At 45.2% G+C, this 15,160-nt stretch overlaps 1 protein-coding gene across 4 annotated transcripts in view; it reads left to right on the top strand.

Annotated features, from left to right (window-relative positions):
* HRAS (HRas proto-oncogene, GTPase) overlaps window positions 1-11,416 on the top strand; it is a 67,410-nt gene extending 55,994 nt beyond the window's left edge. For all 4 annotated transcript variants that reach the window (XM_083480603.1, XM_083480600.1, XM_083480601.1 and 1 more), the window contains exons 4-6: window positions 5,856-6,015; window positions 7,471-7,595; window positions 11,134-11,416. In XM_083480603.1, coding sequence (XP_083336729.1) covers window positions 5,856-6,015; window positions 7,471-7,590 — 280 coding nt within the window. In that variant the 3' untranslated portion in view covers window positions 7,591-7,595; window positions 11,134-11,416. The remainder of the gene's footprint in view (window positions 1-5,855; window positions 6,016-7,470; window positions 7,596-11,133) is intronic.
* The last annotated feature ends 3,744 nt before the right edge of the window (window positions 11,417-15,160 follow it).

The following is a 15,160-nucleotide window of genomic DNA, read 5'->3' on the forward strand; positions in this document are numbered from 1 at the left end:
TAGGTACAAACACATTGTTGTTTAGCAGAGAGTTATACTCTGCCTGCATTGCCTTTAACCACGCCTCTTTCTCTAGAGTAGGTAACTCTTGCACTTCTTCAAAGTTTTCTGGCTCAGTTACACAAACCTGGTTTATGGTGGCTGGGAACCCATAACGGTCTGGAGGTTGACCTTTATTACTCCTTGCAGACCTCCTTGGTTCATTAATCTCACCCCCTGGGCTACCTTCAGGACTGCTTTTGGGGTGGATTGATTCTGGAGATCTACCTCCTCCTGTCCCTGTTGCACTTTCTTCTCTCCCCTGCTCCATGCTAGCAGCTGGAGAAAAATGCTCAACCTTTACTTCCTCCCTTTCAGTTTCTCTGGGAGAGCTGCCAATTCTTAGCTTTGTTTCAACTGCCTTATCAGGTGTGCTCGGCAGTAAAACTTTTTCTGGCAGCAGGTTTGCATGTATCTTGGGCCAATTTCTTTGCTCATTAAAGCTGGCTGATCGACTATAACTCAAAAGGTTTTTATCATCTTCAAACCTGTAGGCTTTCGTACCACTTTCATACCCAAGAAATAGCAACTGCTGTGCCCTTTTCCCACCTTTTCTTTGGTTTTTCACAGGTATGTCAACCCATGCCTTTGTCCCAAAGATTCTTAAATGTTGCAAACTGGGACTTTTGTTATAGAGAATTTTATAGGGTATGTCATCTAGTACCCTTGACCACAAGCGATTCCCAATATAATTCGCGGTCTTAATACTCTCAGCCCAGTACTTAATTGGAAGATTTGCATCTGCTAACAATGCTTTCATTTGTGTCTGCAAGACACCTCCTCTACGCTCTGCTACTCCGTTCTCCTGAGGCGTGGCCACATTGGTAAGCCTATGTTTAATCCCTTGGGAACGCAACCAGTTTCTTAGGGAGCTTGCCATAAACTCCCCTCCCCTGTCTGATTGAATAGAGGACACCTTTTCACCAAGTTGCCTTTCTACCCTTCTTACCCAGAACTTCAAAGTTTGGGCAACGTCAGACTTTTGCTTTAATGGATAGACCCAGCCAAATCTAGAAAAATCATCCACTAGGATTAAACAATACTTGTTGTGGGAGACACTAGGTGGAAAAGGACCAGTTACATCTGCATGGATCAACTCCAGTGGTTTTTTGGTTTCTCTCTGGCTTGCTCTTGCTACTGGGCAAGCCCTGCTTTTAACCTCCTTGCAGATATTGCAGTCTAAGTAATTATCACAACTTTTTATGTTTTTCATCCCCCCACACAACTCCAATGTTTTGTTTAGCACCTTATAGCTAGCATGGGCTAGACGCCTGTGCAGGAGATGAATACACATATCATGGGTCGGGACATTTTGCACATTTGCAACCTTAGATTCACACTGCAGTACATACATATTAGTTCTAAGGCTAGCATTTGCCAACACTGCCCCATTTTGCTTTATCTGGCACTGATCTCCCACAAAATTTACTTCAAAGCCTGCTTTTGCCAAATCAGGAATGCTCAGGAGATTGTTTTGCAAACTAGGCACACACAATACATTCCTGAATGTGTGTCCCAGCTGTGGGAACACAACCTCCCCCTCACAAACCACATTAGCTTTCTGGCCCGTAGCAAGACTTACATGTTTTTTGTTTGAAGCCCTAGCATCAGTTAGCAATCCTTTTCTTTTACAAAAGGTTTGAGAAGCTCCACTGTCCAGAACCCACAGCTCCTCATTTTCTTGACCATCTGCAGACACCCAAGCAGTAGACTCCCTCTGCTGCCACTTGTGCTTCCGCTGTTTTTGTTGTTTCCTCAGGCAGTCCCGCAGCAGATGTCCACTGGACTTGCAGCAAAAACACCTTTTTACTTTGTTGACCACCGGCTGGTCTGCAGCAGCTCCTCCTGGCTGTTTCTCCGGCTCCCGACACCTCTGCTCTTCCCGGCTGTTGTTCCCTCTGGGATGCTCCAACAGCTGGGCTGAGGTCATCTTTCGCTCTGCACGCCTGTCCTCCTCTGCATACAACCGTCCGGTCACGTATTCCAGAGTCAGCTTATCAGTCTCTACAGACTCGAGGGAGTTGACCAGCATATCATAGCTGTCATCAAGGGAACTCAGGACTATAAAGACTTTGTCCTCTTCCCCCACAGGCCTCCCTCTTAAGGCTAGCTCCTGGAAACAGCCTGTTAGGAATTTTAGGTGGTTTACCAGGGAGTCCCCCGGTTTCTTCCGACACCGGTACAGTCTCCTGGTCAGTGTTATCAGTGAGCCAGCTGTCTCTCGCACATGGACAGCCTTGAGCGCATTCCACGCCTCACTTGCCGTCACCTTATCAGCTACGTAGACTAGCTGGCTGTCGTCCACTCCAAGGATGATCGTAGCCAAAGCTTTCTCATCCTTTTCAAGCTGGGCCTCTGCTAGTGCCAGCTTTTCATCGTCGTCCTCATCCTCCTCAGGGGGCTGCGGTGTAGTTTCCACCACCTTCCACAGGCCCTCACGCTTGAGGAAGTGTTGCATGCGGACCGACCAGATGCTGTAGTTCGTGGCCGTCAGCTTCTCCAGCAACACGCCAGTTCTGGACTGCTCCATCCCTGCAGCTCACCTCCAGCACCCACGGCTAGATAACTGCCACCTGTACTCTTGCACAGCGGAAGCGTGCTGGGCCCATAACCCTGTCGCGTATTCCACGCGGCGTTTTCAGCAAAGCACTAAGAGTTCCAGGTTTTTCAGTGCAGTCCTTTTTAATGTGAGTTATATACAGGCATTTACAAAAGAAACAGTCCATACAGAGTACTTACAAACTAATACTCTCCACCACAGCACCACCACACTACAGCACAACCACCACACCCCCTGTTAAACAGGCTTTCCTTTTTAAAACAGGTGATAGCCAATTACACTAATCACACTCCTGCTGAGTCACTCTGACCCAGCAGAGTATTGCATCATCCTGTTGAAGCCTGCAGACTTATCCAGTATCCTGCGAATCCCAACAGAGGGACCATGCTGACTCCACTTTCAGATTATGCTGTTCTACAATTCCACCACCCGAAAAATGGAGCTTTTACCTGATGATCAAGTTCAGCAGCTGGCTAATAGCAGTTGTTATTATCCCAAGGAGACTGCTGATGGGCCAGGGTGAGAGCTCAGTAATGTAGCATTTTAATGTTTCTGGGAGGTTAAAAGGAGAAGCAGCTTCTCTGCTAATTAATGGAGCAGTAGTTTTCGTGAAAGGGATGTTGTGGTGTCTTTCCTTGAGATCCATGCTTTTTCTTTCCGGCCTGCTCACAATATATATATTGCTCAGACAATGCAGATTTTGCACTAGAAAACCTGGTTCCCACATGAACTGTGCAAATTAAGCACATTAGTTTGCACAATTTATTCTGCTTCCCCCTTTCTTACTAGACATGGGGTAGGGCAAGAAATTCCTGAGCAATGAAGTTCTGTTCCCAGTCTCTGTTAAAAAAGTAACCTGCTCTTTCTCTAGGTTTCAAGATTTCAGATGGCATTGCCTATATATATTTAAGCATATTTATGCAACTGTAAGGGCCTCTCTTCTGCCTTATATTTGAAACGGCTCAGAGGATCTCTTTTTCTTGATCTGGAAAGACTCTGCTATGGCAATGTTTGAGAGCTGTGACTGTAGAGTGGCAAACAGGGTCCCACTGTGCTGAGCAGGAAGAACATCGCTCAGGGTGTGAGCACAGACCCTTTGTCAACAACAGACTACACCCAGGCTCAGGGCCATACATCTCCCCAAGCCACCGGGCTGCTGTCCAGGTGCAGGATGTTTCCATGTGTCCCTAGGGAAAGAGCCAGGCCTCTGTTACTCAAACAGATGACTGCTCAACTCCCTACTTCAAAAGATGTAAACACTGAGGGACATTGACTCAAGAGATGCAGGACGGCTTTTCCAAATCACTCTATCCTCAGATTCCTGATGAGTTTGCTACAAAGCTTTCCTTCAAGAAATGCTACGTGCACACATAAACACTAACTTCTTGCTCAATTCTCAGTGCTGAATATCAGAAAAACAGGGATACCTTGAGTCATTTTTGACCATAAGAAAAATACAGTGAAATATTCACTTCTGTTTGCACAAATATTTTATACACATCATCCTGCATATTCCCCGCTCCCCTAGTAGGTTAACAAAGCTACGCTTCTGTTTGTAAATTATTATCATTATTGTTCTTGGCTGTTTGTGTCTGCTGAAAGCTCAGAACCCCAAGCATCAGGATGTTTGGCAGTGGTTCTGCACTTGGGTTGTGTCAGGGAACTGACATCAGAGCGAGAGGCGAAGGGGAGGCTCACAGATGATGCTGGCAAAGGACCCAGCAGCAGGGGGAGAAACAGCTCAGTAGAGGGGGAAGCTAATCGGCGCAACACCAGGGAGAAAGGGGGGCAGATGGGGGAATCGGAGAGAGGGCTCCAGGACTCTTCACTGGACATCAGTGAGGAGAGCCCAGGTCCTCCGCTGCCCACGCCCGCGCAGTGAGAGGAGGAGGAGACTGAGTGTCAAACAACTTTTATGTTTCAGTTACTTTTATGTTTCAGGTATCTGAAGAAGTGTGCATGCACACGAAAGCTCATACCAAGAACTAACTTAGTTGGTCTTTAAGGTGCTACTGGAAGGAATTTTTTTATTTTAACTTTTATGTTGGAAGAGGTTCAAGAAACGCCCACTGACGGATTCTGCCAGCAATTGAGGCAGCCGCGATGAGCAAGGGCTGTGCAGTCAGAAAGGTTTAACAAGGCAACTTAGCCTAGAGAGGCACCAGTTTATGCACGAGTAACTCATACCCATTACAGGTTGATACCAGGAGACCTCTAGTATAGCTCCCTTGCTGTTGTGTCCTGGCCCCTGTTCCATTTGCCTCCTGTCCCTCCATTTTGTTCCGAAGCCCCACACCTTCCTGTGATAGGCCAGTTCCTCCCCCCCCTTTTTCCTTTTTTTTTTTTTTGCATCAAGATCATGGGTTTTAATTTGTTGGCAGATGTGTGTGGATTGGTAATGTTCCTGGCATTCTTTGAGGGGTGGGGAGGGATTAGACTTGAGCTGCCTTCTGGTGTTTTTCAAATCTGCGGTTCTGCGAGTTCTCACCTTCTACCACTTCAGTGTTTGCTCAAACGCCACCAAGTTCTGCATAAACAAATATTGTGCTAAATTAAATTATGCAAGACATATTTCCCTTGGGACACGAGGCTCTTCCAGTAGTAGCAATGCTGAACAAACACTGCTGAAGTGTCATCGCTACTGTGGAAGAGATGTTGTAGTAAATGGCCAGTGTGAACCTTGGCCTTGATAAACTTCCTTCTGTGTAGAGAATTTGAGTTTATTTAGCCTTTAACTTTTCAAAAGGGGCAGGACACAGATTGCAACCTATATATCTTCGCTGTACTGTTTTGGGTGCTTGCTAAAAACTTGTTTATTTAGGCAAGGCCAGAGTGTGCAACCCCAGAGTCGTCCGCGACTGGACCTAACGGTCAGGGGTACCTTTGCCTTTACCTTTTTTACCCAGAAATGTAAAGGTGAGGTGCGTTTTAAGAGGTTTTTAAAAGTATTCTTTAAATTCCTGGTTTTATTTACATTTTGAAATGTTTTGATCCATTTCTTTTTAACTTTCGGCTTTTATTGACAATTTTCAGGCATATTTTATTTAAACCGCTTAGATATTTTTTATGTTGAAGTGGTGTACAAATTCTGTTAAATAAAATAAACGCAATATATAACCCTACTTGCAAAATTGGGAGGCAGAGAATGTCTACAGCACCATTCTGCTTTGCTTCATCGTCTCTGATCAGGACCTTAAAAATGCAGAAAATGGTAGCTTTTCCTTCATTTGCTCAACTTTTGCTTTCTCCTCTGCAGGGAGCAGATCAAGAGGGTGAAGGACTCTGATGATGTCCCAATGGTATTGGTGGGAAATAAGTGTGACCTTCCAGCCCGGACTGTGGAAACCCGGCAAGCCCAGGAGCTGGCTCGGAGCTATGGGATTCCCTACATAGAGACATCGGCCAAGACTAGACAGGTATGTAGCGGGCAGGCGGGCAATTACTTTCCACCTTTGGAACAAAGAGAAGAATCCAGCCTGTACTCCCAAGAAATCATCTTTTAGTGTGTTCTTCTAGCTCCTATGAAAACCGAGCTATAACTTCAGTAGAGGATTTCTAAAGCTTTGGGCATGTGAACCAAATGGGGATTCTGCTATCCCCATATCACATCTCAGCAAGTTGCAGATTTGGTCTGTCAAATTATTGAGACTGAATGAGCGTTTGGCCCCAATTTTCAGGAAGAGCACAACTTTCATAGTGTAGCATTCCAAGTTTAAAAGCCTGCTTTGAGTGTTTTTCTGCCCTTTCTCTGGCTGGGAGAAACTGTCCAGTTGTTCTAGTAATGGCAGAAAGCCCTGTCTCCCCACCCTTCTCTTCCACTCCCTTCCTGGTAGCCTGCTTACCTTCATGTGTTGTACAGAAGGATGGATGTTGGGCTTTCCTTTTCCTTTGTATAAGACTGCTGCATGATTGACAGGAGTGAGGCTGGCACGTAGCCCCACTGAGCAAACGCCACACATGTGCTGTCGGTCTCCCAGTGCTCCAGCTGCTAATTACGCAGCAGGTTGTGTGGCCTCTGCTGATGGCCCCTGAGCGCTGGGGAACATAAGTGTGAATTACAGAGGCTGGGATTGAGAATGATTTTTCCATTAAGGCGATGCTCGGATAAAGCTGGCAAGCAGCCTGGCTCAGCTACTGGCTGCAGTCTTCTAAGTGACAGCGAAGACAAGGATTCAGCCGGAGGCAGTGGTTCTCTAGGGACTCTCACTGTGCTGTTCTGTACAAGCCATTTCCTGTGCCCAAGTTTAGGCACCTCTGTGTTCTCTCTGTTAATGGTCTCGCCGTGGAGGCATGAGGTCAGATAAAGTGGGCAGTGCAGAATACACAGAAAGTGCTGCTGTGCTCATGGGAATAACCAGTGCTATTTTTCCAGAAAAAGAGGTGACAGAACTCACCTCTTGTTCTCTTACAATGGCAGTGGCACCCACCTGAGAGGTGCGTTCTGGCTGGGGGCAAAAAGCACAGGGAAATAGCAGTTTGCCATATCCTTATATGGCCTGTAGTTTATACCTGGCTCTCTCCATGTGATTACAGACTCACAGGCAATACAGATGTTTGTGTGAAGACATAGGTCAGTCTGTGAACCAGACTTCACAGGTTGAAATGGTGTGTTACTAGTTCACAACAACAGGGTATTTTGTGTGTTCTCAATTTCTGAAATCAAACATCCATATTTCCAAGTTCTCATCTATACTATAAAGAAGTAGTCTTTGTTTTCTTCACTAGTGTCCATGCATTCAGAACCAACCCCATCGGCAACAGAAAATGGATTCTCAGTGACTCTTTTGGATGGACATTTGGTGTTGGTGAATATGTATGTGTGTGTGAGAGAGAGGAGTTTGTTCTCAAGACACTTTGTTGCTCTCTCACAGGGAGTTGAAGATGCCTTCTATACTTTAGTGCGGGAGATCCGGCAGCACAAACTACGCAAATTGAATCCCCCAGATGAAAGTGGCCCAGGCTGCATGAATTGTAAATGTGTGATATCATGACTAAGGTAAGATGGTGGGGAAATGCCCACTTCCCCAAATCATCGACTGCAACTTAAGTGCTTGAAGAGTTCCTTTTACCTCCTGAATGGGGCAAAACCAGAAGCAATGAGCATTAAAGGCACTGTGCTGAGTTCCTCAGTCTTGTTCGCAGTGGGTGATTCCCTTAGTTGTTCATATTTATGAACTAGATCAGGCATCCCCAAACTCGGCCCTCCAGATGTTTTGGGACTACAGTTCCCATCATCCCTGACCATTGGTTCTATTAGCTAGGGATGGTGGGAGTTGTAGTCCCAAAACATCTGCAGGGCCGAGTTTGGGGGTGCCTGAACTAGATGGTGTCCCTCAAGCATTTTGGAAGGTGTAGGGTGTGGCTGGTGCAGTTTGCAGCCTGTGTTTTACAGTTCTAGAGCAATTAAAAGTGTGTTTTGATCACAATTACTGGGGGAGATGCTTCAGACTAGACTGGCTTACTATCAAAGATAAGTATGAATATCTACATTCACTGTATGGAACTTAATGTATAATCTACCCTTCCTGTGTAGCTGAGCAGTAAGCAGAGCTCTTCCCTTCTCTATGGAAGCAGCAGCTTGTGTGTTGCTTTATTATAAAAAAAATGACACTTAATTCTACTCTGCCTGAAAAATTATGACAGAAGAGTGAATGGATGTCAAGTCGGTTGGGATCTCCCAGCAGACCCCATTCTTGAGCTGTACCTAGGGCAGCTATTGTTGTTTTAAAGGGGGGTTTCCAGATGTGCAAATAATCCAGATGTCTGAGAGCATTTCCTCTGGCCGGGGTTGTGAGTTTGGTTGGGTAGGGGGCCATTTCCTGTTCTTTTGCTGCTGAAAGTGCACAGATGAATCCCAAACGCTCCTTAAACTGCCTGCCCTGAGAGAGATGCTACTGCCAACAGCTTGTGGGGAGGAGAAAGCCCTGTTCTTGCCAAATGTGTGTTCCTTTCAACACCCCCATTCACTACCCTCGTTGTTTGTGGAATGTCAAGGTCTGGCCTTCCTGAACTCCTCTCTTTCTCTCTCTTACTAGAAAGCTGCGCCAGTGAGGAGTGCATAACTTGGCAATGTGCTTATAGGTGTGGTCCCGACTCTTTTGTGGAGGAAATGGGAGCTGGTTTTCCCGTAATTATCTGCAGTGCAAATGGGATCCAGCTTTATGTTGGACAGCATCTTTCTGTAAAAGCAAGCTGTCCCCATAAGACTTTGGAGAATTGCATAAGCAGGGGTAAAGCTACAGGAAGTGTGATGTCTAGGATTCCTAAAAGGGGAGCAGTGGAGTGACAGGGTCATGCAAAAGAATAGCTTTCCAGCTATAGAAAGCTTCTTGCAAGTTTTTATCCCACCACCACAGGTCCTATCTTTACAGAAGGTGAATTCCCTTTTTTTGGTTGCCATGCTGTCTGTTCATGTAGCGTTTGTATCTTGTAATCCCCTATCTTCCAGCGTTTCATATTAGAATTGCATATTATGTTTAATGCTGGGAACAGTGTTTGGGCGCTGTGGCTATATTTCCTTCCTCTTTGCCCTAATGATGGCCAAAAAATAATAATACTGAATTTGGGCCATTTCTGTCCACCTGACCTGTGTCCAGCCTTATCTTATATCTGCTTTGAGAAAAGCAGCATAACACTGAATGCTAGACCCAGAAGGATGAATATATATTATGATAGCCAGGCCTTAGCCTTCTTCATAGATAGCTCAGTTGGTAAAGCATGAGACTCTTAATCTCAGGGTCATGGGTTCAAGCCAAAAGGGTTTCCTGCATTGCAGGGGTTAGACTAGATGATCGTAATTTTCCCTTCCAACTCTGCAGTTCTGTGATTCTAAGCTGCCCCATGTGTATGCAGAGTTCAAGTCTGCCTTCTGAGTTTCCAGAAGGGTGGTACTTCAAGGAAATGAGAGGGCAGCCACACATGCATTCATCTCTTCATTGCCTAACACAAAGCAGAGCTGAGATCATAGTGGACTTAAAGCCTTCTTCTGTCTTCTAGTATCAAAGTAGTAGTAGCTGTGAGACAGCAGAGCCATTCCCAGTGCCGTGACTGTGAAGGGATCAGCAGACAGTAGATGTCCATCCTTTGGATAGTTATTTATAAGGCTAGCATTATGCACTAAAAACAGGTGATGGTACTGTTACCGCTAAAGCACGTGATGGAAGGCATCACAGATTGGGCCATGCATTCTCTCCAGATTTGCCTATATTGGAATCCCATGGCTAGGCCAATAGCCACATGCAGCAAACACTGTATGCTCAGTGGATGGGTAAATCAAAGAACTTGGGTAATGGACTTTAAGAGTCACAGCATCATCCCGAGGATACTAAAGAGTACTGCACCCATTTTTCCTGCAAGAAATGGAACCTCAATGAGAAGTTCAGCATTATCAAATATTATACAATTACTGACCCAAACTTCCTTCATATTCCTAGTTAAATGTTGATACTATTTTTATACTGTTTTTTAAATTTGCTATGCTTCTTAAAACAGCACAGCTCAATGGTAGTGAAAGATGAGATAGGCATGGCCAAGTGACTGGAAATTAAAGCAGTCTTGATGCTTTCTGTGGCCAGCTGGTGTTGTAAGTTGACTGACAAAGAGTCTCCACGGTGACATCATATTTAAGCCACCTTGTCACCACCACCAGCAGGTATTGAATGTCACACATGGGAAGCTTTTAAGCCACTGCAGCCAATGCCATTCTTTTTTAAGGGAGACCATTCACACAGCCGCCTGTAAATCATTGAGGGGCAAGACACCATGTGTTATATACATGAACATGGGAATCTGGACTTAAATCTGGTTTAGGAAGAAAATGACTAATTCAGACCTCTTCCCAGAAGAGAGCCATTGCTATTAAAATGCTGGCGAAATTTAGTGAACTTTGGGTTGTGTTCATATGATTCCCTGCTGCTCTCCCAAACCCACTGACCCACCTTTCTTAGCTTCTTCGTGGTTGCTGTGTCATGTGCTTTCAAACCATGCCATGAAAAGTTGGAAGGAACTAGAGTCAGTAAAAGTTGGGGGCAGGGAGAGGAGAGAATTCTCAGTAGCTATCAAGTTCAACACCCCAAAATGCACTTGGCACTAAGCAATTTGCCCTGTTGTGTAGTAGGTAGCTTTTTAGCAGCTGCATGAACTTACTGCTCTGCTTGTCAAGAGTCAGCTGTAACAGAGCACCATCTTCTTATTCTAAGCATTAGCTGTTTGCTGCAGAAAGGCCGCTCCATGAGTGGTAACATGCCTCAGAGTTGCTGCAGCCACAGAGTCCACACCATCAAACCTTGAGAAAAGAGCACACTGGAGAAAACCGTGTCATAGAACTGCTTTCTCCAAAGCAAACTGTCCCCCCTCTGGATTTCTCTTATTCTACAAAGTTATTTTCTGTGTCTTTTGGCATTGTTTAAAACTGTGTGGTAGGAAGAATGCAAAGTGTTCGTTTAAAGGTTTCTGAAGTGTGTTATATATTGGGAAACCATGTGTGCTTAAGGAAATGGTGAGCTGTTCTAATATCTGTCTTCTCTGTTCACCAGCTGACCAGACTGTGACTTGGAGGGATTTCCACTGTGTGTAGTGCAGAGACAGAGGCGACATGAAAGAAGAATCAAGTGGATTCAAGGGAAGGGGACAGACGAGATGGTGTCTGCAGGCCCCAAGAGCTCTGCACAGACTGTCTCAAAACTTCACCAAGGCCTGCAATGAACTATTTTTTATTTTTATTTTTGAAACGCTCCTCTCCTCTCCTTGCCTCCCTCCCTCTCCTGGCAACTTGTACAAAGCCACAGATGGAAGTAAATTATTGTATGATGGTCTTGACACTGGTTTCTGCATCTCTGTCCCTGTTCCTGAGGATTGACTGGCATTGCCTGTTCTTCTGGAGCAGGCACTGGCAGAGGGGAGGGGGAGGCCCATGCAGAGCAGCCAGGCAGGTCGCTGCTTCAGCCTCTTTGAGCTCGCCTCCTTGGCAGGGGCCAAAGCCTAGTTGGAGCTGTGGCTGTGCCCTGGCCTGCTGCTTTTCTTTCAAGAAGCCTTTTATAGAAAAAGAGCAAATGTGGGTTGAGTGGCTCCACCACTGTATCTCAGAAAGAGAGTTAGCTGTGGCCTGCAGAAGATCATACCTCTTCAGAAAGCGTTGCCAAGAAATTCCACCCACTGACACTCTGCCATTCTATAGTGGTAGGGAAACTCTTTACTGGTCTCAGCCATTTCTGGGGGTGAGGTGGGGGGAAGACATATAAACATACCTCCTTTATGAATGGATTCTAAGCCAATTCTCAAACTGCTGTTCCCAGAGTTGGGTTTCATTTACCTTTGCCCCTATTGGTTTACATTGGCATAAACATGGAAGACGATTCCTTCTCGTTGTTCTTGGCAATTGTTAATTCTCCCCTGCGCTAGAACAACCCGGTGAGTTTTCTCTGCGGAGAGTAGTTCTGCCTGGTGAAAGTTCCCTGCAGGCCTGGAGTGGGTGTGGGTGTGTGTGTGTGTGAAGAAGGGGAGAGAAGGGGGGTGTTCCTTTGCAGCATGTCACCCCCCCCCTTTGTGGTGTTGGGAGGACTTGTGTGTATGTGTAAATATATAAATGATTATACAGCAGCTTGTTGATTGCAACTGAAGGATGTTTGATTCTCAGTTTTAGTCTCTGTGTTTCACTGAGCCCAACTTCTGTTTCATCCATTAATTACCTGATGGAGTTTGAAGGAGAACAGCTCTTTCTTGTCCCTTTTGTGGGGGGGGGGAGGGCATTGGGAGCTGTGCTGTCTTTCTTCCCCCGGAACCATTGTGTCTTATGAAGGGGTGGGGAGGGGTGCCTAATGGACGAGAAATGGTCACTTGTTGGCTTTCTTCTTTGTTGTAAGTTTGGCCATTTCCTGAGCAGTTTTTTATGCTTGTTGCCTGTGCTGGGGCTGACTGCATTGATGTGCTTGTTGCAAATCTTGTGAACTTCCTGGAGGGGCAGCTGGTCTCTGGAGGCACAGGAGTGTGTTTCCTTGTTCCTGCTCTGACCTCTTCTTTCCTTTGCAGCCGCTGTGCCTATGCTGCTGCATGCACAGCTCAAATTCCTGCTCTTCAGGTAGCAGCTCCTCTGTATTAATGTGACTGTACCAATTATACTTGCTGTTTTGTTAAAGGTTTTGCCAGTAAGATAGTCAAGCCAGGTGCTCGGCCCTAGCTGAGCTAAGGGAAACAAGTTTCTTCCAATAATTAGGTGACTGGTGTGGATTTTTAAAGGGGGGGGGTCGATCCAATGTTGGAGGTGTAAAAGAGAACCCAAATCTAGCCTTAAATGTCATTAAAAAGTGTTGTTCTCAAAGGTGTGTTTATTTTTGAAGTTGACTATTTGCATGTTGCACCTCGCTGGTTTGATACCTTTTTTCTAAAGTTTGCCGAGTATTAAGTCACCTTTTTGTGCTGCATCTGAAGATAGGACCACGTGCTCTCTTGAAAACAAATGCTCAGAAATCTGTCCTATCTTAGTCCCACCTCCATGGTTGATCTTCTTGAACCGAGGCTGTCTTTGGGAGAGAGAGAGCTGTTGCTTGGTAACAAAGATGACTCAATACAGTTGCATACTCTCTTGACAAATTATTATTATTCCTACCTTTGTGGATAACTTCTATTCTCTACAGCAGGGGTAGAGAACTTGTGGCCATCTACAGTTCCCATCAGCATAGCCGATAGCAAGTAGTTCAGCAACATGGAGAAAGCTAGTTTCCTCACCCCATGCTACAAGTTTGTTGGATCATGCAACCTTAACAAGGCTACAAATGAACACTTGCTTGAGGCTACTACAAAAGCAGAAATGGTGAGCAGGATCTCCTATGGGGCTCTTTGCAAATACTTCTCATTAGCTCAGTTTGGCATGGCATTTGGTGGGGAAAGCATCTTTGTACATAAGTGTGTATGCATACCTGGACAGCAGATAGTGGCTAGATATCCAACTACTGATTCAGAGCTGAGGACAGAGACAGCCTCTAGTTTTGCCATTTGTTATACAAGCAGCTGTAGCAGGGATATGATGATGGGAGAAATAAATATGGCACATGCAGCACAGCAGAGACAAAGCTGCTATTGTTCCTTGAATACTTTTTTTGGTTCCTTGAATACCTTTTTTACAATCAGGTAAGCATAATATGAGGTTGTCTAAACTGCTATATCACCACAGTCCCACCACAATAGATGTGCAGGAGGAGGCATGAATAATCTGACAAGGTGAACGTTAGTTTTCCCTGATGGTGGTCTTCATGCAGGCAGCTGGCACCAGGATTCTGAAGACAACAAATGAGACAGGGCCCTTATGCCTTCCGGTTTTCTAAACATCTGCGAGTACAGTATTCCAACCCATAATTGAAGTTTGAGAGTGAAAGATTTACTAATAATTCTTAAAGAGCCCTCAGCACTTAGGTAAGAGGGGTTACTGCATGTGAATCCAAGTGAGTGACTTTTTTTCTTTATGGAACTGATGCTGGATCCCTTTAGAGAGCAGAAGAAATTCCTTTCTGTCAAGGATAGCCTGCCTTGCTCCTGAATTCAACCAAGCTGGAGAAATCCACCTAAGAGCTGGCATAGGGAACTGGCTCATTTGTTACTGCCAAGCTTTTTAAAAAAACCTAAAAGATGAGTGAGAAAACCCACATTTAAATCTAAATCACAGCCGCAACCTTCATCTGTGAATTTTTCCTCCTTGCTATAGGCAGTGCTAGCCTGTTATGATAGAAATGTATCTAACAGAACAGACTAATGATAGGTTGAAATTGTCCAAGCTAAAGGAAAAACATAGGTTCTACAGCTGGGATGATGAACAGGCTTCACTATTGTTCTGTTTTCCCTGCTGTTGCGTTTAAGTTAAAAATAGGACAAAGAGCCATGCTTGGGCCTAAGTCCACTCCAGGCCCTACTTAGCAGCCATTATTCAGGACTGACTCATTGACTGATTAGCAACACAGGCAGGAACTCTTCACAAAGGGCGGGGGGAAACATTGGCTACCATTAAAAAAAAAAATTGGAGCACCAGGTTGCAAAAAGCATGTGAACAATGGATGTATAAGTCTTAAGGGCCTCCAGTGCAGTTAGCACTTTCCCTCTGAACCAGTTCAGAATGTTGCTGCTGTTGTCCAAAGTCTCATGTTCAAACTCAGTAGTGCCGAGTCTAAAAGAGGGGATTCTCTACTCCCCCAAAAGAGGTGTGTGTACTCATGCTTATTCCAGATGTTCTGGTTTGCTTGAAAACAATATAGTGCAAACTTGAAGACAAGTCATAACATGGAAAAACTATTTTAAAAATCCAAAATGTCTAAGCAGGGTGGGGTAGTGCCCTCTTGTGGCTGCAGCAGTCTCTGCCTTCGTCTTCTTTTGGTAAGGGAAGTCTCTCTGCAAGTTGTCTCCTGTTCCACTTTCTATGTAAACATTTATGAGGAGGACTGACAGGGCACGGAGAAGTTTAATTTGCACTTTGGTCCTAGCCCTGTGAGAGCATTTCTTGCTCAAAGCTTAAAGGAATGAATTGTAAGGAGTGCCTCTTGCTTCCAAGGGAGCTGATATGTAGGAGAACGTCATGGC

This window comes from Podarcis liolepis, assembly GCF_965112155.1.
Source record: "Podarcis liolepis genome assembly, chromosome: 1".
In the NCBI taxonomy this organism is placed as follows: domain Eukaryota; kingdom Metazoa; phylum Chordata; class Lepidosauria; order Squamata; family Lacertidae; genus Podarcis; species Podarcis liolepis.